This window comes from Callithrix jacchus, chromosome 9 (genome assembly GCF_049354715.1).
Source record: "Callithrix jacchus isolate 240 chromosome 9, calJac240_pri, whole genome shotgun sequence".
Taxonomy (NCBI): Eukaryota; Metazoa; Chordata; class Mammalia; order Primates; family Cebidae; genus Callithrix; species Callithrix jacchus.
Window position 1 is genome coordinate 128,660,819 of NC_133510.1, and position 24,584 is coordinate 128,685,402.

The 24,584-nt window shown below is 44.4% G+C and overlaps 1 protein-coding gene across 4 annotated transcripts in view; it reads left to right on the forward strand.

Annotated features, from left to right (window-relative positions):
* Positions 1–24,584, forward strand: part of TMEM132B (transmembrane protein 132B) — a 520,042-nt gene that overhangs the window by 331,603 nt on the left and 163,855 nt on the right. For all 4 annotated transcript variants that reach the window (XM_035258161.3, XM_035258162.3, XM_078337717.1 and 1 more), the window contains one exon: positions 22,998–23,184. In XM_035258161.3, coding sequence (XP_035114052.2) covers positions 22,998–23,184 — 187 coding nt within the window. The remainder of the gene's footprint in view (positions 1–22,997; positions 23,185–24,584) is intronic.

The following is a 24,584-nucleotide window of genomic DNA, read 5'->3' on the forward strand; positions in this document are numbered from 1 at the left end:
CTCACAAGCACAGAAGAGAGGCAGCAGGAAGAACACACCTCACCTCTCCTTCCTCCCTGGAAATAGCTCTCCCTGTCAGGCTGTAGCTCCTGTTGGATGGCCCCTCCTCCATGGCTTCAGCTCTCCAGGGACTTCTGTGACACGATTTCTTCTCCCTGGCCCTTCCAACTCAGGGTGGTAGCAGCTTTTTGCTTTTGCTCATCCCTGAGTTCTTCAACTTCTCTCATTATTTCTCTCAGTTACATGTGAACCTTTGCAACAGTTACTTCATCCAGTTCTATTCCATTAAACCAGTATAAGTGGCATCCTGCTTCCTGCTGGGATCACTGCCGGCTTGCCAGGTTACAGTGCTCAGACTTCATAGTGTAAACCGTGGACAGAAATGCCTGGGACTGCTCATCCCTTCTTGGCACGAAGCCCCTGCTGAGGACACAGGGCAGAATGGATAGAGCATCCCTATGGCATCACAAATGCACTGGGATCAGTACATTTGGAGTGGTGTTGAGGCTGGTAGGACATTGAGCATTCCTTTGGCGACAGTTCATGAATATGTTTCTGTGTTTTAACATTAAGGTCCTTTAAAACATTTCAGTACTTTACCACAGTTGTTTAAAGGGTATCTCTGAACATTTAACGTGCAGGGCATTTGAGAGGCTGCTGAAGGAGCTTCATTCATTGAGATTCGCTGAAGCTGTAGCACAACACAATGTCGTGTCCTCCTGGAAGCGCGTTGTCCTCAGCCCTGTGGGCTCTTCACTTGGTTGAATCATGGTGGGATGCCAACCACTTAGCTCCGGTTTTTGAAACAAAAACCTGGAACAGCCTCCCTGGATTTCATGATAAGCTTATAACATGGGGTTGAGAGATATGTAATTGTAAGACTGGCATTTCCATTTTCCAGAAAGATTGGGCTACTCACAGAAGAAAGTACTAGGCTTCCTTCAAGAAAGGAAGTTCGCCTGGCACTTGATACAAATTATTGCTCTGTTTGGCTTTCCCCATATGTCAGGTGAAATATGTGGCAATGCCAGTATACGTCTCCACAGTTGAAATTACAAGGCAAGTAAAATAATGCCACTTGTGTATATATCATAAAATACTGCATCTCTGCCTCACGATAGGATTTCATGCTCACATATTAGTATGTCATATTTTGTTGTTGTTGCAAGCAATAGAGGCTTAAATCGGCTTAACCAAATATTAGAGAGAATGCGTTGGCTCAAGGACGGGGACAGTGCAGCAGGCAAACTCAGCTAGTTGGCTAGACCTAGGGCCTGCTGTGATGGAATCCTCCCCCTCACTCCCTGCCTTCGCTGCTGCATTCTCGCTGGCCTTCATTGTCAGGTGCTCTCTATGTACTGGGAGCTTATCCTCTGCTAGCTCATATTCCCCTCCAGAAACAGGTCAAGTGTTCAGTTTCCTCTTCCCCCACTTCTTTCCATGGGCTTTGTGAGGACCACTGTTAGTGCAGACTTTCTTTAAGCTGTGAACAGTATCATTGATTAGGTTTCGGTGCTTCATAGCAGGCATATTCCAGGCATGCCTCCCTCATTAGCCTGATTGGACTTGATGCTGCCCACATTTTTAAACCATGTTTTTAGGCAGTCTCGTCAGCGTCTAATACGGTCGATGAAATGCACTGATTAATTTAGAGTCTTACTGGCATCCTCTTTGAAGGATGGTTACCTTTATTTCAGAGCTCCGGGAGAGGTGGGGTCCCCCATCACCCAGCCTGGGCGGCCCTAAGTCTGCTCTCCTCCGAGGAGACTGAAGCACTTTCCGCCCTTGTTCCCCTGCTGTTGACCTACGTGGAAGCACTTGGCCGAGCAGTCCTTTAAGTGTCTAGGTAAGAAGCACTTCAGTCTCAGCTTGGATGTTCTGCCCAAGCTGGAGAGTGATGCTCTCAATTATTTTCAACTGAAGGATGCCATTCAATATTATAGCAATCTGGGATTTTCCTATCACGGCCTGTTCTGGGTACGGGGTTGGCAGTTTGAGACATATTTTAGGCTGATTTCATTTAGTGCTGTCTCGACAAGGTGTGGGAGCTTTCCTGGCTCCATCATTTTATCTTACAGGCTTCCAGGGTTCCATCCTTTATTCTAGGGGATTTATAAAAGTTCTGGACCATTGAAAAGTGAGTTGGGTGGTGACTGAGCAGAGTCTTGAGCTACAGATACTTACTGTTCCTTTTGGACCCTCAGTAGGTGTGGATTGTGGACTATCCAGACTGTTTTTATCGGTATCTCTTTCTTCGTTAAGGCATTCGGTCCATCTCCTTTGGAGCCAGGGGTTCTTCCTCTCTTTACCTAAGCATAAGTGTAGCTGCTTTCTTACTTGAATTGGTTTCTGAGTTGTTACTGATTAAGCTAGGAATTTGACTTTGTCTGAAAAACTCATTTATTGATGAAGCTTTAGGTGGTTGTTCCTGCTCAGCAGGTGGCCAGGAGTTGGGGTTGAGTGGCCAGTGGCTAACAGGAACAAGCCTAAGGTAGGCATGACTGACAGGTGCGATGGTGAGCAGGAGACCCATTTACATTTTAGCTATGCTTGACCATAAGTTGGCAAAGGGCTCTGCTCATCGTCGTGAGTTTAGACAAAGCAAGCACCATCCTGACTCTAATCCTTTACCATGTCAAAGGGGAAAGAGGCTCGGAAACTCTCCCACTAGCAATTAAATGATCAGTCTAGAGTGGACACAAACTGCTTTATTTACCCCTCACTGGCCAAAATTGATCACATGACCCTACAAGAATGTTTTATAGGCATGCTCTGGTTCACTCAGGGTGTGTATTTCCACGTCCTGGTCAGAAGGCTGGGAGGATCATAATAATAACAGTGAAGGATGATTTAATTTCTATGGGGAAGTGGAGTTGATGGCTAGGTGCTTTTTCTATTTAGTGTTAGTAGGAATTACACTGAATATGTTCAATAAACCACTGTGTGTATGTAGAGTGGGGGAGGGTGTGGAGAAAATCATGCACGGTATCCTTGGCCACCCCCGCTTCACTTGCAAATCTGTCAGTTAAGCAAATAGCTGCTGTTGGCTGGAGACATGTCACCATGTTGATAGCATGTCTCAGAGATAACATATGACTTCCTAGCAGAGAAATGGCTGTGATTACTTACATAATAGGACACGGCTGTTGATGTGCCACATCTCGTTAGTCTGTGTTTTATCAACCAGCCAGGCTGGTCCCCTGGTGGAGGGACTCAGAAAACACGACTCAAGAGACAGGTACTGAAGAGACTGCCTGATTCTGGTTGGCAAGACCAGCTTACACTCCAGGCTGCAGGGTCCTTGCAACACATTCGTTTACTTTCAGATACTAGGGTCTCATGGGGCTTGTTCTAATGCTCGGTGTCCTTCCATACAGAGGACACTGGTTGGTGGAGATTCTGCAGGAGTCTTCCGAAGAGCTTTCCACACAGTCTTCCATCAATTTCATTTCTAGTAAATCAGGTCTCCTGCCCAGAGGTCATGCAGGCTTCCTTTGGGTTATCTTTGGAAAGTGGCCTGCACTTGTGGACAATAAGCTTGGGAATGCTCAGTTAGCAAAACAATCTCTATAGGACTGCCCTTTGCTTTTGCGATTTCTTTTTAGTAAGTCCCACAATATTAATTGAGCCAATCATTTGGGAGAAGCAAGGCCTCTACTGGGCCTTTGGTGTGGTCATCACATTTTGTTGAAATACCAGCTGCAAATGAGAAGCTCCCAAAGCTTAGCAGAATCACAGGCAAAAGCACATCTGCTGCCTGTATAGACACGTGATCTTGTATCTCCAGCTACCTGACAGGCCCTAGTAAAGGCTCAAATTTTGGCAAGTTGTTGACCAAATTTAGCAGTTTGGCCTTTCAGAGGAGGTTGGACTTGAGCAAGGCTGATGGAGTTGAGAGCTTTATCGTTTGGTTCTCAAATAGGACTCACAAACACTTGTGAGTTTGAATTATCTAAGCAGGAATGTCTCAATGTTTGGCACAGTTGGCATTTCAGCCTGGAGGAATCGCTGGTGGGAGGATAATGAGAAGAACAGTAAAGGATGATTTGACTTTACGTGGGAAAGCTGGATTGATGGCTAGGTGTTTTTTCTATTTAGGGATGTTCTCCACTATTTTCTTTTTTTTTTTTTGCCTATCAGTTTGAGCTTATGAGGTTGCTCAGGTTAGCCTTGAACTGATGACCTCGCCTTCGCGAGCACCATGACCTCCGGCGGGAGCCACTTTGGACCCCAAGTTCTCCACTATTTTCAAATGAAGGATGTCCTGGGCATTGTAAGATGTTCAGCAGCCTCCTGGCTTCTACCCACTGGACGCGGCTGGTAGGACCTTTCCCGACCCTGGGGTGATAACTGAAAATATCTGCAGATATTGGCAGCTGTTCTCTGGGGGACACGATTGCTGCCATTTGAGGACCGCTAGTTTTAAGGAAGCTAGAGGGAGGCAAGAAACATTTCCATTTGAGGACGTGATGATCTGAGCTTCCCCTCCTCTTGCAGAGGGCAGGCATGGAGGGGTTTATCTGGAATGCTGTAAGAATGTTTAATGGAATGTTCCATGTGAAATGGAAGGGGAGAGGTTTTGTAGGATGTCAATCTAGAAATAGAAAAATACTGGGCACTGTCAGGGAAGAGTAAGGTCTGAATGTCTTGAGGGGCTGTGAGGTTATGTGGATGTCCTAATATCAGGTAGCAGGCTTGGGTCAACTTGGTTGCAGCAAATGAGGAGAGTACATTTTTGTGCTGTGGGGTCCAGCAAGAGACTAATAAATGGGGGGTCTCTGATCTCCCTTGTGCTATTGGGTTAGGATCCCCAATGCTTGTCCCTATCTTTCATGTACAAATAGAGAGGCATATAGTAATTGGGAGGGCCTAAGGATAGGGAGGTTTTGAAGGAAGTCCTCAAAGAAATGGAAGACAGGCAAAGACAGTTCAGAGCAAGGGTTTTATGTCAGCTTTTGTCAGATTGAATAAAGGGACAGCCAGTTAGGAAAAGTTAGAAAACTTTATCATTTCTTGTAAGGCTGAGAAATCCTTCAGCTTGTCTTTTGGTAATTGGGTGGGAAAATTCACAAACAGCTTCCTATCTTTGAGAGAAAAGAGACTTTCCATTTTGTGGAGAATGGCCAGATAAAATACAAGATACCCATGTAAATGTGAATTTCAGATAAATGAGGAATAATATTTTAGTATATGTATATTCTATGCAATACTGCTCTCGGTTCCACACAATATTGGGGCATACTTATATTAAAATTATATGTTGTTTACTTAAAATTTAAAATTAACTGGGTATTATATAATATTATATAATTATATATATAAACTTAAAATCAAAAAAATATATATACGTATATATTTTATATATATATAAAAAAATATATAAAATATATAAATATATATAATATATAAATATTAAAATATAAAAAAATATATAAATATTTTTAATATTTATATATTATTTAATATTTAAATATATAAATATATAAAAATATTATATATTTATATATAAAATATATATATAAATATATAAAAATATATATATTTTATATATATATACGTATATATATTTTTTTGATTTTTAAGTTCCAGGGTACATGTGCAGGAGGTGCAGGTTTGTTACATAGACATAAACGTGCCATGGTGGTATGCCTCACCTATCAACCCGTCACCTAGGTGTTAAGCCCAGCATGCATTAGCTATTTTAACTGATGCTCTCCCTTTCCCCAGCACACCTCTGACAGGCCCTAGTGCGTGTTGTTCCCCTCGCTGTGTCCATGTGTTCTCACTGTTCAGCTCCCACTTATAAGTGCGAACAGGACACCTCTTATTTTTACTTGTTAAATTAGGTTCCTAATTTTGTGGGATGCCATGGCTGAATAATGTACTTGGGTCTGACATTTTTGGAGCTTATTTTTGGAGATTTTGTGTCCCTTGTATGCTAATATTGACAGGTGGAGGGGATCAGTTTTGCAAGACTCTCAGTCTGAAGCATAACAGATTATTCATGTATTGTATGGGGCGGAGCACAGCTGGATGTCTCTAAGGTTAAGTGTTTGCAGGAGGTAAAAGGATACTTCTGCAAACCCTTGGGAAGTAACTGTTCAGGTGTAGTATTGGTTTTCCAGTTGTATGAAAATAGGGTACTTAGTTCATTTTGTGCATGTTTGTGTACACGTGTGCGTGAGTATCTGCATGAGTGCGCGTATGCATGAATGCACGTGTGTGCACGTGTGCGCTTGAGTGGCGCAAACTGACTACACTTTGGGATCCTTGCTCTTACTGTTCCCCTTGCCTGGAACCCTGATCCGTGTCCTCTGCCTCTGAAATCTCAGCTCTCAAATCTCTCCTCTTCGGAAAGCCCTCCTTTCACTACTTTATCTATGTGATCTCTCTCCTCACCACTGTATCCTGTTTTATCTTCATCTCTGTGTGTCTCCACCTCCAGTAGAATGGGCTATTTTATAATGTGATAACAAACCACCCCCAAATCTCAATGGTTTAAAATTACAAAGGTTTTTTTTTTTCTCACTCAAACTCTGATCCCTTCGAGGTTCAGCAGGGGAAATCTGACAACCAGTGTCTCAGATGAATGAGGGAGCACCTCGTCTTGAACGTTGCTGGTGGCTGTGGCAGAGGGAAACAGATTCATGCTAGTAACTAAGTACATATTCTGCACTGAAGGAATATACAAAATGGGTTGGTCAAAACTAGTCCTTGACCCTGCCCAATCTCAAGTGGGGCAGATGTGCCGTCCTCTGGTTGTTCAGAAAATGGGCATCTAGAAGTATTTGGGAAAGGTCACTGATTATACCAAATTCACGATTAATTAGTTGCCTTATTTATTTTTTATTTGCTTGTTAACTGCTTCTTCTTTCCACTAGAATATAAACTCCAGAAGAGCTCACTATTGATCCCAGTGCCGAGAACAGAGTAGACGCTAGAAAATATTTCATTGAATGTTTAAATGAATAGGTTATAACCCATAACTTGGAGACCTAGCCAAAGAGTGCACATTTGTGAAACTGGACAACTCTGTGGCCCCGCTTCTTTTTATGTTCCTTGGCTTCTTTCTGAAGTTCTGGAACTGCCCTAACTTTCATCATTTGGTTTCCATTAGAAGTACACACATCTCAGACCATGTGTTCTCACTGAGTTCCGCTGCTGCAGCCCCCAGACTCCTGGCATCTCTCATTAGGGTGCAGGCTGTCCAACATCAGGGAGAGCAGACAGATTATTGCCTTAAGACGAGAAGAGTTTTCAGAGAAACTGGCTCTGCAGGTGCTGACCTTGGAGGTTCAGATCTGAGATAGGATTAACTCTTCGCTCAGATGTGAGCCCTGAGCCCGACCCCCTCCCGTCCCCGGTCTGTGCTTTGTCTCCAGGCACCCTGGGGACTCCCTGTGATGGCGGTGGGTGTGCGGGAGACATAGACATGATGTCAAAGGTCAGCTAGCTCAGTGGCCATCACACAGCCACACGGCCCCTCATTAGTGCAGCCTGGCTCAGCCAGCAGAACAGGTTTTCCCCTTTCATCCTATTGTTTCAGGCCAATTAGTGGTCTTTTTTCTCAGAGGGTCTGACCTGGTGCCAACTCACAGCATTGTTATTTGGAATAGTTTTCATTGCTTGAGAACATACACTGGCAGACCCGTTTCTGAAAATAAGATTGATGTGTAGGGAGCATTGGGCGAATTCAAGGAGGTGGTACCTGAATCCTGTATGAACTTGATGTACCTTTCCCTGGAATCCAGATAAGCAGCTGCTTGAGTCATGTACACCAGGCCTTCCCCTGTCCCGGACCATCTTATTATGTTTTTTGCGTCCTGTAACTGGGTAGATGAGCAGTCTTGTGAGATGAAACGGAAGAACCCAGCTTCTTACTACCGTGTGCTATAACTGATGTGTAAGTCTGGTTCACACGTGCTCCTCAGGCCCAAATTAGTTCCACTTAATGAAAACATGTCAGGGTAAGATTGGGCTCAGTTCCATGGAAAGAATTTCAGGAGTGTTTGAAGAGACACAATCAGCAAAGGAGAGGCTAGAGAAGTTATTTTTTTCTATTTGTAGTCGACTTAAGAGCTAATTACTTTGGAGTAATTGGCCTATAAGAAAGATTTTGAGGCCGTCATAGTTAATACAATGGGCCCAGTCAGAGATGTGATGGAATCCTTGGGTATTAATTAATTGGTGATGGGAGAATTTCTGTTTCCTAGAGCTCTTCATGTAGGGAGATTTACACACTTAGGGATTACAGGAGCCTGCAAATCCCTCCCATTGACTTTCTGCTTAACTGACATTTATTGAAAATCTGCCAGGTGAGTGGAAGGTTACAAGAATTCTAATTTGATTGTTGACCCAAATGGACTTCAGAGTGTAAATCTATTTGTGGACTTCTCCTAACTCTACCAATTTCAAGGTTAATGAGGTTAAAGAGTCTGTTTGGATTTGTTTTTTAATGTCTTGAGGTGTTTGTCTGCATCTGTCGTTCTCTTTTCTTTTTTTTTTCTGAAAAAAAAAAAAAAAAAACCTTTATTAACAATTAGTAAATCAAAAGCAACTGTACTATTGGGTTTTAGAGGGAAGATGAAATGTAAATGAAATAACTTTGGAAAGTCCTTTTTTATTTGAATGGATTGGTCACAAATACATGTATTTGATTAGAAGGGAACTTCGAGAGATGGAACCTAAGGAAAGTTTAAGTATTACTCTTCCACTGAGCAGTGAGTCATTTGGAATGAGCCTCCGGGCTTCACTTGCTTCCTCTGATGTTGGAAATCTGTCTTTCCTCAACTGGTGTGAGTGTGGAGCTAATACATTTACTTCTCTGTCTGTATGGGAGAGATAAACACTTGCCTACAGACTCATCGTTGCAGACAGACAAATAGCAATATTTGCTGTTGCTCAAATTATTCCCACCTTGTGGCTGCCACATGTTTCTCATTGGGTTCTAAGTGAGCTTGTGTGTTCCTATGGCCAGACCCAGTATACAGTAGCTATCCACCATACAAGTGGAAATACCTGGACATTTTTTTCCTTCGCTCTGATGGTGCTGTAATAATTCTTGGTGACCCAGTGGTGCCATGTGCTTTGGGAGTGACTGAATCAGAGGTAGTTACTTTATTTTTTAGAGGATGCTGGCTGTCATTTGTGATACTCCTTGGAAAAGTTGTCCTCATGTTTTACCTGTTGCTAAATTCGTTGTAACAGCACCTGCCTGCAAAACATTAGCACTGGTGATTCTTGCCTAATAACAGTGGAGGAGCTGCTACAATGCTAATATTCACACAGATGACAACTGTAAACTTGGGAGAAAATACAACAAACAGCTATTTAAAGGATGCAGAGAGTGACCAAAAGCAGCAGACACTTGGGAGCAGGGAAGGGCATTGGATGAGTCTCTCATTTTATGACTTAGAGGCTGGTGGAAGTACCCATGCAGGGAAGCTGAATTGCAGAAAGCTCAGTCTTCCTGACTTGAAGAACCAGAGGCAGTGTTTGGGGCGACCACCACCACCAGAAAATGAGGAGAGAATGCTGGGAAAAAAAACTAGAGAAAGGGAGGCCTCACATTCTGTATATAGTCTCTGCCCAAATCTACGACTGACCCTGGAACCATACATGCACTGTGAAGACTCCAAGAAGCTCAGATTAACTCCTTTTTTAATAAAAAGGTAATAGCATGATTCTTCAGGCATATGTAACAGAGTCTAGAGTCTCTACAATGAATTGTTCCACAGTGTCAGGATGTGATTCAAAATCACTTAACATAAGAAGGAACAAGAAAAGAGGACTCACACACCAGAGGAACAAAACACTAAGTGGGGACTTGTGCAAAGGTGACCCAGATAATGGAATTAGCAGGGTAGGATTATAAGGTAGTTATTATTATAATATTATAGACATTAAGGAAAATATGCTCCTAGTGAAAGGAAATATATGAAATGGAGAAAAATAGAAACTATAAGAAGAATAAAGTTGAAACATATAATATCCGAAATAAAAAAGTTTACTGGGGCTGGGCACGGTGGTTCACGCCTGCCATCCCAGCACTTTGGGGTTCGGGGCAGGTGGATTGCCTGAGCTCAGGAGTTTGCAACCAGCCTGGTCAATATGGTGGAACCCCGTCTCTACTAAAAATACAAAAAGTAGCCAGGTGTGGTGGCGCACGCCTGTAATCCTAGCTACTCAGGAGCCTGAGGCAGGAGAATCGCTTGAACCCAGGAGGCAGAGGTTTCGGTGAGCCGAGATCGTGCCACTGTGCTCCAGCCTGGGTGACAAGAGGGAAACTCTGTCTCAAAAAAAAAAAAGTTTACTGGGTGGCTTACCAGAGGATTGGAGATGACGGAGGAGTCAGTGAACTTTAAGACAGACCAATGGAACTCATTTAGTCTGAAGAACACAGAAGAAAAACATTGACAATGTTAATTAAAAGAGCTTCAGGGCCCTGTGTGATAATAGTAAGTTTTCTATGTGTAATTGAGTCCAAAAAAAAAAAAAAAGAAAAAGGAAAAGGGACAGAAAAAATATTCGAAGAAGTAATGCTTATAAATTTTCCAATTTTGTAAAATATATGTCATATGACATATACTTGTCATATGACCAAGCAAACATACTTCTAGGTATTAGATTAAGATAAATGAAAACATATGTTCATACAAGGATTTATATATGAATGTTTACAACAGCATATTCATTTTCAGTCTAGCCAAGAACTGGAACGAACTCAAATGTGCATTAACTGATGAATAGATAGATAAACAAATTGTGCCCAGTTATAGAAAGGAACTTGCTACTGATGGACACACAAACATGGATTAACCATCACAGCCTCATGTTAAATGAAAGAAGACGGATACAAATAACTACATTATGTGTGATGATTCCAATTTTTATGAAATTCTAGAAGTGGGAAACCTTGAGTGAGTGAAAGTAGGTCCATGCTTTTGAGAGTTGGGGAGTGTGGCAAGCGAGTTGTCTGAAAGCGTCATGAGAGCACTTTTCAGAGTGGTAGGAAGGTTCTGTATCTTGAGTGTGGTGAGTTACATGACTATGCATTTGTCAGAACACATGGTGTATTCTTAAAACAGATGGATTTTTTGGGAGGCCGAGGCGGGTGGATCACGAGGTCAAGAGATCGAGACCATCCTGGTCAACATGGTGAAACCCTGTCTCTACTAAAAATACTAAAAATTAGCTGGGCGCGGTGGCGCGTGCCTGTAATCCCAGCTACTGGGGAGGCTGAGGCAGGAGAATTGCCTGAACCCAGGAGGTGGAGGTTGCGGTGAGCCGAGATTGCGCCATTGCACTCCCGCCTGGGCAACAAGAGCAAAACTCCGTCTCAAAAAAAAAAAAAAACAAAAAAAAACCAGATGGATTTTAATGTAAATCGTATTTCTACGTAACTTATGGCTCTTTCCATGCCACTTTCTTAAGTGGAATATAATTTTTGAAAAAAATACCTTATCAATTACTAACCAGCTTAATGTACAAAGAAGGACTGAGAGATAGAAGTCGTCTCTGACATCACCCTGATGAACATACAGCTTCAATACACTTCTGGGTCTCATGCCAGCCTGAACTTTATAAACGAAGGTGTTGAGAAACATGAAGTTGATCCTGCCCCCATGGCTCCTCTGTGGAGGGTACCTTTTAGTTTGTAATTAGTGGTGGGCGGGTAACAGCTGCCTACTCGGTATGTTCTTGAGTTATGAGTAAATGTAGAGCACCTGTGTGTTAATAAGAATCACCTGTCTAGGGCCGGGCGCGGTGGCTCACGCCTGTAATCCCAGCACTTTGGGAGGCCGAGGCGGGTGGATCACGAGGTCAAGAGATCGAGACCATCCTGGTCAACATGGTGAAACCCCGTCTCTACTAAAAATACAAAAAATTAGCTGGGCACGGTGGCGCGTGCCTGTAATCCCAGCTACTCGGGAGGCTGAGGCAGGAGAATTGCCTGAACCCAGGAGGCGGAGGTTGCGGTGAGCCGAGATTGCGCCATTGCACTCCAGCCTGGGTAACAAGAGCGAAACTCCGTCTCAAAAAAAAAAAAAAAAAAAAAAATGTGTATTTCCAAAGTAAAACCAGCAGGCTTTCTGGACACATTACACATGCACTATTAAGGAAAGAGAAGAGTTAAGGACGACCAAGATTTTGACCAGAGTAACTGGAAGGATGGATCGAGTTGCCTTTCCTGGGGAAGACTGCAATAAACCTCATGATCTTTGCACCTCGTAACGCCAGCCCTTTGAGAGTAGTAAATTCTCTTAGTAGGTACAGTCAAATATCTGTGGCCTTTAATTTTGCTCCAGGTGAATGTGAGCGCTCTTCTGATCTCGTGTTCTGCAGGAAGCTTATGTTGGGCTTGATCTTTGTAGGTGAGCCGCGAACAAAGCCCTGGTCCTCTCACTATTGCAGTCCCCTTCATGGAGAGGCCAGTGTAATCCTTTGTGCCTTATGCTGCTCCTGTACCTCAGCAGGCCCGGGAAAAAAAATTGGCACTGATCGCAGTTGCAGCTGCCAACTGGCCCCTGGTGACCAGAGAGGGCTTCAGGGTGCTGGTCTTATAGGAGCTCTTCACGGCCACCTGGGAAAACCTAGCTAAGCAGCGTGCATGGGGCATGACCCCAGGACCTGCTCTCATTAGCAGATACTTCCACTTGGTGGAGTCAACTTGCCTGTTAGGCATTCGAAGAATCCCTGTTTGACGAGGCCCTTCCCAGCAAAGGTGCAGAGTGATCCTGTGCAACACAACAGGTGAAGGTTTCCACTCAGAAGCACACTCTTTGAAACGTAATTCGAGTTTTTTCTTTTCTTTTAAGGCAGAGTCTTGCTCTGTCACGCAGCCCGAAGTGCAGTGGTGCAATCTCGGCTCACTGCAACCTGTGCCTTCCAGGTTCAAGTGATTCTCCTGCCTCAGCCTCCCGAGTAGCTGGGATTACAGGTGTGTGCCACCACACCTGGCTAATTTTTGTAGTTTTAGTAGAGATGGAGTTTCACCATGTTGCCCAGGCTGGTCTTGAACTCGCGGCCTCAAGTGACCCTCCTGCCTCGGCCTCCCAAAGTGCTGGGATTACAGGCATGAGCCACTGAGCCCAGCCAGTAATTAGAGTTTTCTGTGTGTGACTCCGATCTTCACTTTCCTCCTGTGGATACGTAACTGGCACAGGGCTGCGGACCTAGTGGTCACTCAGTAAATGTGCATGTACGAATGCACGAATGTCACATTCAGTCTCTCTCCAGCATGGACTGTGGCATCAGAGGCGTGGCAGATCCCGGATGCTCTGCTTTGTAGCTGTGTGACCTGCCTGCGCCAGGGCTTCCTTGCTCTCTAGTTATGGGCACTGTTGATCACTTCTCCTCTGGGCGTGCAGGAGGATTGCCCTTACAGCCCTGTGGTCAGATGGGGCCACGTGAGCGGTCATCACTTCCAGGCCAGGGCATTCCGTAGTTAATGAGGAGAACAACTAGACCTCTCCTTTCCCTTTGGGTTGGAGATCAGATGTTCTAGACGCGGAACAGAGTGTATAACGCACACGCTTGTGTAAAAATGGGGCAGAGCATCACACTTTCTCATGCTGGTAGATGATTTGAATATGTCTGCAGGGTTAATAAGGAAAGAATTACTTGGTTTGGCTGTGGGGAGTGGATTTGGAGTCTGGGGAGGTAGCAGCAGAAGGAAGACTATTCTCTTCTTTTATATTTTTGGAATTTTACATCCTAGGAATGGATTATCTATTCAAAAGTTATATGTTATGAATCAAAATCAGACACCCAGTTCCACTCCGAGGTGACGCTGTGAATGTTTGCCCCAGGAACCTGAGGACGGTATCAAGACCTGGCCCTCTGTCCTTCATGTCTGGAGTCTGTCATCTGATTTCCCGTGTCCGTCAGCATGGGTTTGCTTCTTTTTAAGGAGACCTGAATAGAAATGGGTTCTGGTGAGAAATCCGTTGTCCATTTCTTATGTAACAAGCATTTTCCTCCAGGTTGTAATAGAAAGGAACAGAGACGATTCTGAAAAGTCGTATTTAGGAACCTGGTGTAAGATGATTTCTGAGCCACTATTTGCTGGAAGGGTTTTGGGATGTTGTCAGAAAGATAGAGGCAGTAGGAAAAAAATTGTGGCAATTGTCTTAGCTGTCTCTGGGCTTGTCACGGTGATGCTGATAAAATCAGATAAGCTGGAAGTGAGGGCGAGCTGTTAGTGTGAGAAATTGCCGTGGGTTTGGCAGCTGAGAAAGCGGAGGAGCCTCAAGTATTTGCTCATTATCAAGATGTATTGTTTTCAGCTCTGGGAAAATGTTGGTAAGCAAAAATAAGGCCACTCATGACAGTCTGCGAAGTACTTAAAAAATTTAAGAACAGAAAAAGAGGAAGACTCCAACATCCTTTTTCTGTGTTTGGGAAGTGGGGCAATGGGTTGGCCAACTTATTATGTGCTGACTTAGGGATCAGATGGAGAGTTTTTTGGAGTATTTACACTGGAAAAATATATTTGAGATTTAAACAAAAGTAGAATAAACCAAAGAAGAGAGAGTTGAAGATGGTCACCTTCTATGTTTCTGTAAAGTATTTCCTGATTAGAGGAAAGTATAGCAAATAATATAACAAGCACTCATTCACCTTCCCCCAGCTTTATCTTGCTATTTGGCTTTATTTTCTTCAAATTTTAAAAGAAATATATTTTGCAGCTGTACTTGGAGCCGTCAGTCCCTCTTGTTGATTTACTATTTCTCTCCCTTCTCTGAGGTAGGCATTGCCATTACCATGCATTTGTTTGTAGTTTTAACATAAACTATAGAAAGAATTATTGCATGTATGTTTACCGTTTTTATAAAAAGTATTATTCATATACTTTTGCAAGTTGATTTTTACTCATTTTCTTCTATTTAAAAACAATTGAGGTATAGTGAGCATGGTATGTAATTCATCTTTTTACAGCAAACAATTCAGCCATTTTTAGCATATTCATAAAGTCATGGGATCATCACATTATGTAATTTCAGAATATTTTCATCACCCCCAAAGAAACTCTCCAGCCAGTAGCAGTCACTTCCCATCCCCCTACTTACCCCAGTCCTTGGAAAACACTGATCTACTTTTTGTCTTTCTGGATTTACCTGCTTTGGACATTTCATGTCAATGGCGTCACACATTATATGGTCTTCTGCGACTGGCTTCTTTCACTTAGCATAACCCTTTCAAGGTTCATTTGTATTGCAGCATTTGTCAGCAATTCATTATTTATGGCAAAATCATATTCTGTCATATAGAAATACCACATTGTGCATATCCATTCATTGCTTGATAGAAAATTGGGTTGCTTTCACCTTTTGGGGTGAATGAACTATAAAGATACGGAGGTGTTTCATGGAACCCAAGAAAAGTATTGTTGTGGGTTCTAGGAACTGCAACCAGAAGTAAAAATTTAGCAGAAACTCTGGAAATATTTATTCTAACTTCTGCCCTGTGATTTTCACTCTGATCTGTTTTTTTCAGTTTTAGTCTGCCTGATAGAAGAGGTCTGCACAGCTGGTTAGATTTCACATCTCTGCTTGAAAAAGCATCCCAGACCAAATTCCAAATTTCCTAACTGGAAATCACATTCCTAGGAAGCGTCCCTCATCCAGTTGAGGTGAGGGTTCACTGCCAACCAAGTCCAGCCCATGGCTGGAGACTGGGTCTCACAGGATCATGCCATGTCCTGCCCTGTGGACAAGGGAGGAGTGGAAGTAGGGACATGAATTCTCAGCAGAATGGGGACTCAATGATGAGCTGGAAACGCAGAGCAAAAGGTGTCTTCTAGAGGGCCCCGAACCAAGTGTGTTTTCTCAGAGATCACAAATGTCCACAGGGACTTGGGGGACATAAGTGAGTAAAGTGGCTCAGGCCTATTGGAAAGTTTCAACCCCAATAAAGGGGGCCGTGTTCTGCCCCAGCTGATTATTACCACATGGGGTCGTGGAATAGTGTTGCCTAACCTTCTCCAGGGAAGCCAGAGTTACTATTTTTGGGGGTATAGATTCTCCATAGTTAAAAATATTGCTAGCTGTTTCAAATTTCATAAACCATCATGTGGGGTGATTAAGCAAAGTGTGGCTCTGGCCGTAAGCAGCTCAGCCATATGAAGCTGCAGCCTCTGGGCTTTCTATGTAACTTTCCCCATCAGCCACAAACTCCATGAAAGAAACCCCGTTTCTTAGAGTATGCTCAGCTGGCACAGTCCTAGATCTTTTAAAAAGAATTCTATGTTGCAATTTGATTATGGAAAGCCAGAAAATCAAACCAACAGTGAGAGAATGTTCTGAGTCCTGAAAGATAAGCCCCTGATTTAGACTAGTGGCTCTTAAATATTTTTAACCTCTGGACCTCTGACTGCCAACCACTGCCTGACTGGTCGACCTGAAAGAGTCTTCTCAGAGCATACTCAGAGAAAGCGGAACTGTCCTTGACAGAATGGAAATAAAGAGGTTGTGCCTGGATTTTATGAAATTGCAGAAAAAGATGTTTTTTTTTCATGCTCCATTCTGAGAGCCAGCCACTAGATCCTGATGAAAAAAAAGGTGTATGTGAGGCAGAGACAAACTAAAGACCTCTGGTCTGTTGAAGGGGTCCGTGAGTGGGAATGTGCCCCGCTTCTCTCTGGGACACCAGTGTTGGTGAGGACTCAGGGAGTGGGAAGGATGTCAAGAGGGTAAACAGGGATGATGAGGGGACCCCACGCAGTGGGGGTGTGGCAGCTGCTTGTCGTGTAAGTCCAGCCCCCAAAGCTCAGCCCCAACCCAGCTTCCCCAGGAGCCTTCCCTGGCCTGCCCACCAACACAGCTCTGTCTCCTCCACTCACCTGCAGCTCAGGGGCTCTGCTGCACTCAGTACGGGCTCCTCTGAGACCCACTCAGACTGTGTTTAACACTCATTCATTCATTCATTTGACAGATGTTTAACGAGCACCTCCTATGTCCCAGACAACCTTCTAAGTGTGGGGGATACATTCATGAGCAAAACAGGCACTTACATACTTCTGTGTGCATGTACGTGTGTGTGTGTGTGTGAAAGAGGGAGGGAGAGAGAGAGAGAGAATCAACATTGTAAATAAATAACAGTATGTTAGAAGGTAAAAGCCATGGAAAAGCTACAGCAGGATAAAGGGGTTAGAATTGTGGAGATGACAGTGGAATTTTAGGCGGGGTGGTCAGAGGAGGCGTTACTGAGCTGGCAGCATTCAGACAAAGACTTGAAAGATGCTCCTTTTTATTTAGCACCTTGTGTTCATGCTGATCGTTTGGGATACAGTTTTCCTATGATTTTTTTTTTTAGCTTAAAATAGACTCATTCATTCAACAAACACTTGTTGAGGAGCCACTTGGCTTCTCATCCTTCGGGTCTCAGCTCAGCTGTCAGCTTCTTACTCCTGAATGCCCTTCCATGGTCTCCCGTTGTAATTTGTATTCTATTTTGAAACTTAAGGTGACCATTTTGAAATTATATTTTTTTAATTCTTAAAAATTGAAGAATTTAGTTTAACTCTTAAAATAACTTTAATTCTTCTATTTTGTGTTCATGATAATGTTTTCATTACGTGATCTTTTATTTTCCTGACTAGTAAGACAGAAGTCTCATCTGTTTTGTCTACTAATGAATCTCAGTGCCCCTGACACACCAGGGGCGTGCCAAATAAATGTTAGTGAATAATGTGCCAGGAACTGTAGCGACTACCGTGCTATAATAGGTTTTGGCCTTTGAGGAACTTACAGTGGCCCAGTGGTGAAGACAGACATGTCTTCCCCAAGCAGAGCATATAAATTGACCTATGGTCTGGAAGAATATGGCTCAAGGCTCTGCTGGCTGCTGGCCTGTCATCTCTCAGAATGCAAATGCCACATCCCCCCGAGTTTTACAGGGTATCCTGTTGGGTCTTTTAAGTATGTTCAATGAATTAAACAAATACTCATTGAGCTCTACAATTTTCCAGGTGCTGTGCCAGCACTACCATCAGGGCAGCAAGACAGGCACATCTCTGTCCTCATGGAGGTCACGGTCGAGAGGAGGAGTCAGAGGTCCCTGTCTCCCATTGTATTTCCTGAGAGTCACCAGCAAATCCTATCCTGGGACATTTGTTCAGTGTAATCATCATTCAGTGTTTACCTTGCTTCTTGGTCACCTTAAAAATTAATGCCTAGAAAAAGTCTCCAAAGAAAAAAAGAGACATGAGACCAGAGACAGCTTCTCTTGTCCCATTTTTAGAATTACCATGTGGGGAAAGTGTTACCTTCTCTGCCTGGTAGCTCAGAACCATCCAGAAGTTTGCAAAATTAATGTCTGTAAATGATACAACTTGCTGGAGAACAGTCCACTCTTCTTACTTCTTCCTCCCTCCCTCCTTTCTGATCCCTCCTTTCCTTCCCTGGTCCTGTGAGGCAGTCACTCTGGTGACCATGAGTGACATGTGAGAAACAGCTGGATGTGGTCCTGGGGACATGCTGCTGGGTTGGGCGCCCCGTCCCTCTCTGCTGCCCCATGGCTTCTCCTTCTCCTGGCTGCCGTGGCTGAGCTGCAGCCACACTGCACACTAAAAGCAGTCTCAGCCCTTCCTTAGGGGTCCCAGGACTCCAGAGAGGAGGTTCAGCTTTTATGGAAGTGGAGGTTTCCATGGCAAACAGTCTTTCTGGGAGGCAAGTCCTTTTGGAAGGAAGGTGTGTACTCTAGCTTGAGGGAGAAACAGCCAAGCAGTGTGGCCACTCCACACCAGATTCCTCCTGACACACACACACACACACACTCTCTCTCTCCCACACTCACACACACATTCTCTCTCATATACACTCACACACGTTCACTCACACACAGATTCTCTCCCACACTCATACATTCACATGTTCTTTCAAAGAAATATTCACACATTCTGTCACACTCACATCACACACATTGACACATTATCTCACACTCCTTCACACATTCTCACACTCATGCACATTCATTCATACATTCTGTCTTCCACACGCACACCCATTCTCACACACAACACACATTCACACATTCTCACACAACACATTCACACGTTATCTTTCACATTCACACAAATACACATTCTATCACACACATTCACATATTCTCTCACACACACATTTACACATTGTCTCACACATACACTCACACAAACACATCCACACATTCTCCCTCTCACAGACACACTCAGACACATTCTCATGCACACATTTGCACACATGCACACATGCACATATCCTATTGATACACTCAGAGAGCTGCATATTCTCTCATGCTGACACACACATCCACACATGCACACATTCTCTTTCTCCCACACTCTCCTGTGCACTCCTACACACTCCCATACCCCCACATTCACACATTTACCCACATGCACACATTCTCACACACACTCACACACACACTATCACACGCTCACATGCATACTTCTCCACTGCAGGGAAAACTGCCTAATGAATGGCTCATGGCTGAAACACTGATCCTGATTCCTGAAAGGTGGTTGTAATTATTAAAGTGGGAGAATCATGAAACACTTCTTGATATTTGAAAGGCTTATCAAGAATAGATCAGGAGCAGGTAAAATGAACAGTTGTGAACTCATTTTCATAGAAATGGACCCATTAGCAAGCATACCCATTGCCTAAAAGTATGAGACCTCTTTCCTCTGGATTGAGAGAAATGACCTTTAAAAAAAACCTTGACATAAAATTCACTTTGCCTTAATTGCTATTCCATTCATTGCTGGACTTGGGCAGGTTGGTGCAGCTCACAGGCTGGGAAGCTGGAGAGAAGCAAATGTGTCCACAGTCAGAGGGGCTGATCCTGTCATATGGACCCTACCCTCTTTGCCCAAAGACTGGCCACTTCTCTTTCTTTACCCCAGGACCAGAAAGTTGATTTTTCAGCATGAAATGGCTGGTGAGAGAGCTCATTTCTCCTCTCACTGGATCTTCACGTTCCTAGCATTAGCTTCTCTGAGGTCTACGGAATGCTGAGAACACGGCAGGTATTGGAAGCAGCTCCCTAGTTCTGGTTACAAAGCACAGTGCTGCCCAAAGAGAAATTGAAAATTTGATCTGACAGGACCAAGCATCTCTTGTAGGAGGTGACTTAACAGATGGATTCGCAGAGAATTTCTGTGACCAGTGAAGAGAAATTAGGCTAGAATGTGGTGGATGGTAAATGGCAGTGGGGCAGGAGGGATGACTCTGGGTAAAAACTGAGCTAAAAGCTCAGCCCTTCATCTCTACTTTCTTTGCCTTTCACTAAAGATACCCAGGTAAATAGGGGTCCCCTGGTGGGGAAGGGGGTCCCATGTGTGCACACTTTCAGTCCTCTCATGAGTTCAGAAACTCCTGTTCAACACACAATTTCTTATAAAACAATCTGTACCAAAAGATATTTGAAGATTTATAGACCCAAAGTATGTACATGAAGCTTAGCTCAGCTGGGACCACCTGGCTATGTTTGCCCATGGGGGCCCTAAGCTTTTCCACAGCTGTGTGTCCCCTATCATTCATCAAGTATGAATTCATAGTACTGGATGGTACATGAAGTGAGTACACACCCATTCCCTCATTCCATCCTCATAATTCTACTGAAAGTAGAAAGACTGATATTATCATTATTCACTCATTTTCCAGGTGAGGAATCTGCTAGCAGAAAGTGCATAAATGGCTTTCCCAGGATATACCGAGCAGGGCAACAGTTCTCCATCTGCCCTGTGCAACAGGTCACCACAGGCCACATGTGACTGGCAAGCACCTGAAATTACGATACTGTGACTGAAGAACTGAATTTAAATTTGACTTCTTTTCAAATTATTTTAATTTGAATGTGAATAGCCATTTGTGGCTGGTAGCCACCATATTGGGCACTATGGTAACTGAGAGTTCCTTAAACTCTTGGCTACGTGAGAAAAAGATTGCCTGTGACCAGATCTATGTGGAGTCCAATGTCGTTTTACTTTGGGTAGAATTTCTCATCAGTAAGGTCAGTGTGATTTAGTTTTGTCAGTGCCATGGCTATATTCCAGTGTTCCTCTGGTACCTCTCGGCATATACAAGGAAGCAGAACGGTGGTTTCTCCACTACCATTCTTATAGGGGTCCTAGTGCAAGAGAGCTGTCCATGGTAGGAGAGTCCACTAGACAAGCAGCAGGCAGCAGGTTTCCTCCCTCCCTCCCTCCCTCCCTGCCTCCCTCCCTCCCTCCCTGCCTCCCTCCCTCCCTCCCTCCCTCCGTCGCTCCCTCCTTCCCTCCCTCCCTCCCTCCCTCCCTCCCTGCCTCCCTGCCTCCCTCCCTGCCTCCCTCCCTCCCTCCCTCCCTGCCTCCCTCCCTCCCTCCCTGCCTCCCTCCCTCCCTCCCTCCCTCCCTCCCTCCCTGCCTCCCTCCCTCCCTCCCTCCCTCCCTCCCTGCCTCCCTCCCTCCCTCCCTGCCTCCCTCCCTCCCTCCCTCCCTCCGTCCCTCCCTCCTTCCCTCCCTCCCTCCCTCTCTCCCTCCCTTTTTTCCTTTTCCTTTTCCCTTTCCACTTTCCTTTCCTTTTTTTTTTTTTTGAGATGGAGTCTCACTCTGTCACTCAGGCTGTAGTGCAATGGCGTGATCTTGGCTCACTGCAACCTCCGCCTCCCGGGTTCAAGTGATTCTCCTGCCTCAGCCTCCCGAGTAGCTGGGACTACAGGTGCGCCACCACGCCCAACTAATTTTTGTATTTTTAATAGAGACGGGGTTTCACCATGTTGGCCAGGATGGTCTTGACCTATTGACCTCGTGATCCATCTGCCTCGGACTCTCAAAGGGCGGGGATTACAGGCATGAGCTGCCGCACCCAACCCAGCAGGTTCTTTTTCAAAACTCTTTCCTCACAGGTTGTGAGTTTAGGAGCCCAGACTGCAGACTTTGCCTAGGCCGCTAGATACAGGAAAGAGACTTCTTAGCATACATTGGTCCTCGCAGGCTCATTGGCAGAGAAGGAGCAGCTGGTGTGTGTGGCTCAGGCCTGGGCAGGGCTTATGGATCAGTTGCTCTGCCATCACCTTCCTTGGATCTGGGTGAAGCTGGATTCACTGGGATGGAAACAGGCTAACAAATCTGGGGTCATTCACAATCCTGTGCTGCGTAGCTTTCTGTTTTAACTCTGTTCAGTGACTTCCCTGTTGATGCAATAGCCTGCAATTTACAAGCGCATGTCAATGACAAGGGGCTTGTCATTGACATAAAAATACTGCACATAGAAATACTGAGAATCACACTTGTCTTTTTCAGTTATAAAGAATTCACCAACTTCTTAGCCCCCCACCTCCAAACACACATATGATGTGGCCAGTACATGAATTAAGGCAGGTGGGATTTCCTTACATTTCTTCAAATCCCATTTGCTGAAATGAGAAATCCAGCATTGTACCTTTTTATGTTGCTCGTAGTTTATGTGGCAAACCATGTAGCGTGTGAAGATCTTTCTCATTCTCAGTCTCCTGATGCTTCCACACATCTATGATGTCTCCACTATTATCTGCAAATTCTAAAGCCTCGAGAGTTTTAACCACTGGTCCACAGGCCCAAGCTAAGTAGAAGCAGGAACAGCCAGGATTCAGTGTGTGCTTTGTGATTGGAGGAGCAGTGGAGCTACATGAAATGATCTGGGGGCCTTTCCTGAGTGTGGAGCTTGGCCTCTGGCGTGCCCGTGCCTGGGCTGGGGAGGGGAGAGCAGTGCATGGCGTCTGAGGTGAAATGCTGGCCGAGCTACTCATCCAGTGAAGGGCAGCCTGCTTTCTGCAACACGGAACCCTGGAGATGGATCGTCAGCCCATTCTCAGCTGTGGGCTGCTGATGGGCAGCCGTGAATTAGGCTCTGTCAATGCTGCCATGTGGCTTGTTGAACTTGGAAGTCATTCTTTTGGTTGAGAAATAAGAATGTGGCAATTTATACATTCTTGACATTCTGCTGAGTCTGAGGTTTTAAATGGAACCTTAATATGTGTTTGTTTTCCAGAGTCAATGGATCCTTCTATGAGATCTTGCAAGTAGACTTTGGAATTGATAACAGCAGTGACCTGGCTGGGGCCCAGCAGATTACCTGGCAGGTGGAGTACCCGATTGAGGACTCCATGAGTGAGCTGGTCGTCTCGGAGATCTTCGTCAGCCAGACAACCTTTGTGGGAATCGTCCCTCTTGCCATGGTGAGAAAGAGGGGGCTTCAGAAAAAGTGTCACAAAGAAGTTTTCTTTGAATATAAACATGGTGCCCTGCATACTCTATTATTACCCATGTGCCTGATACACTGTTTAAACAAGGAAAATAGGCTTAAATTGCAGTTGATCTACCTGCTTTCCATAATGGCTCCTTAGAAGTGATTTATAGTCTGCCGTGTAAATCGCTTTTCATTTGTGGATATTGTGGAACTGTTTCCTGGGGAGCCCTTGTTCTTTATTTTCTCAATCTGCATGCATATCAGAACTGAGTGCTGCACTGAGTGAAAACAGTTTTGTTGAAATGCATCGGGGTTACATGGTGGGAACAGTGGCTCTGTATGCCAAGCAACCAGCCTCTTGTCAATTGGCTTTGCTCTGAAGGTCCCCAGGTAACTTACAGATTGGAAAACTCTAAAATGCAGATGGACTGAAAGAGCCTTGCTGGGAACTGACGACTTTAAGCAGGGTAGAGTTCCAGAGTCCACAAAAGTGCCTGTGCTGCTTCATTGGCCTGGAGGTGATTGGACATCTTACCCTGAGCTCGGCTGAAGTTATGTTCAGTCAAGCTCAGGAACTGCCTCTGAGATCAGGGTCATGGGTCAGATTCCAGAGCCTAAATTCCAGAGATTCTGCAGAGACAGGAAGTCAAGGGATCAGCCAGTTGCTTGATACCCTTTTTTACAGTGGAAATGTTCAACCGTCTTCTGCACTGCTTTAACTTCCCCGCGTGGTACCAGACTATGGGATCCATGTCCTGATAGTCTATAAAAATCTGTAGGTGCTTTTAATCACTTATCATGCAAGTCAGATAACAAAGTTGAGACTCCTTTGAGCCCTATATCTTACAATTCATTAATTCTGCCATCCCCAAATATCGAGGGTCTCAACTGTATTGAGTGCATCTTTCTGCTGGGAACACACTTTCCCTATGTCTCCCACGACTGGCTCTCTTTCCCAACTCAACTATTAGGGAGCCACCTTCTCTGACCTTGTTGGCTAAAACTGGCCCTCCTTCCCTAGCCAGCTCATTACCCTCTACCTGACATCAACTGTTTTATCTTCTTCATAGATATTATCACTAGTTGATATTTAGGGTTAATTTTCTGTCTCCAGAAAATTAGAAGGTAGGATTCACGACAGTAGGGTTATTCTGGACAGTTCTGTCCACGTCTGTCTCTCCTGCACCTGGCACAATGCCTGGCACAGTTAATGTTTGTTAAACGAATGAATGGATCTGTGCTTTAGTCCAAGCTTCCAGGGTCATTGAGTTTTTGAAAATTAGACTGATGGAGATCATCCCTATCATCATTGGCCCACATTGTGGTTTGAGGGCAGCCACATCTAGATGGGGAAGTGCCTATTAGGGAACAGAGATGGATGGGTATGGG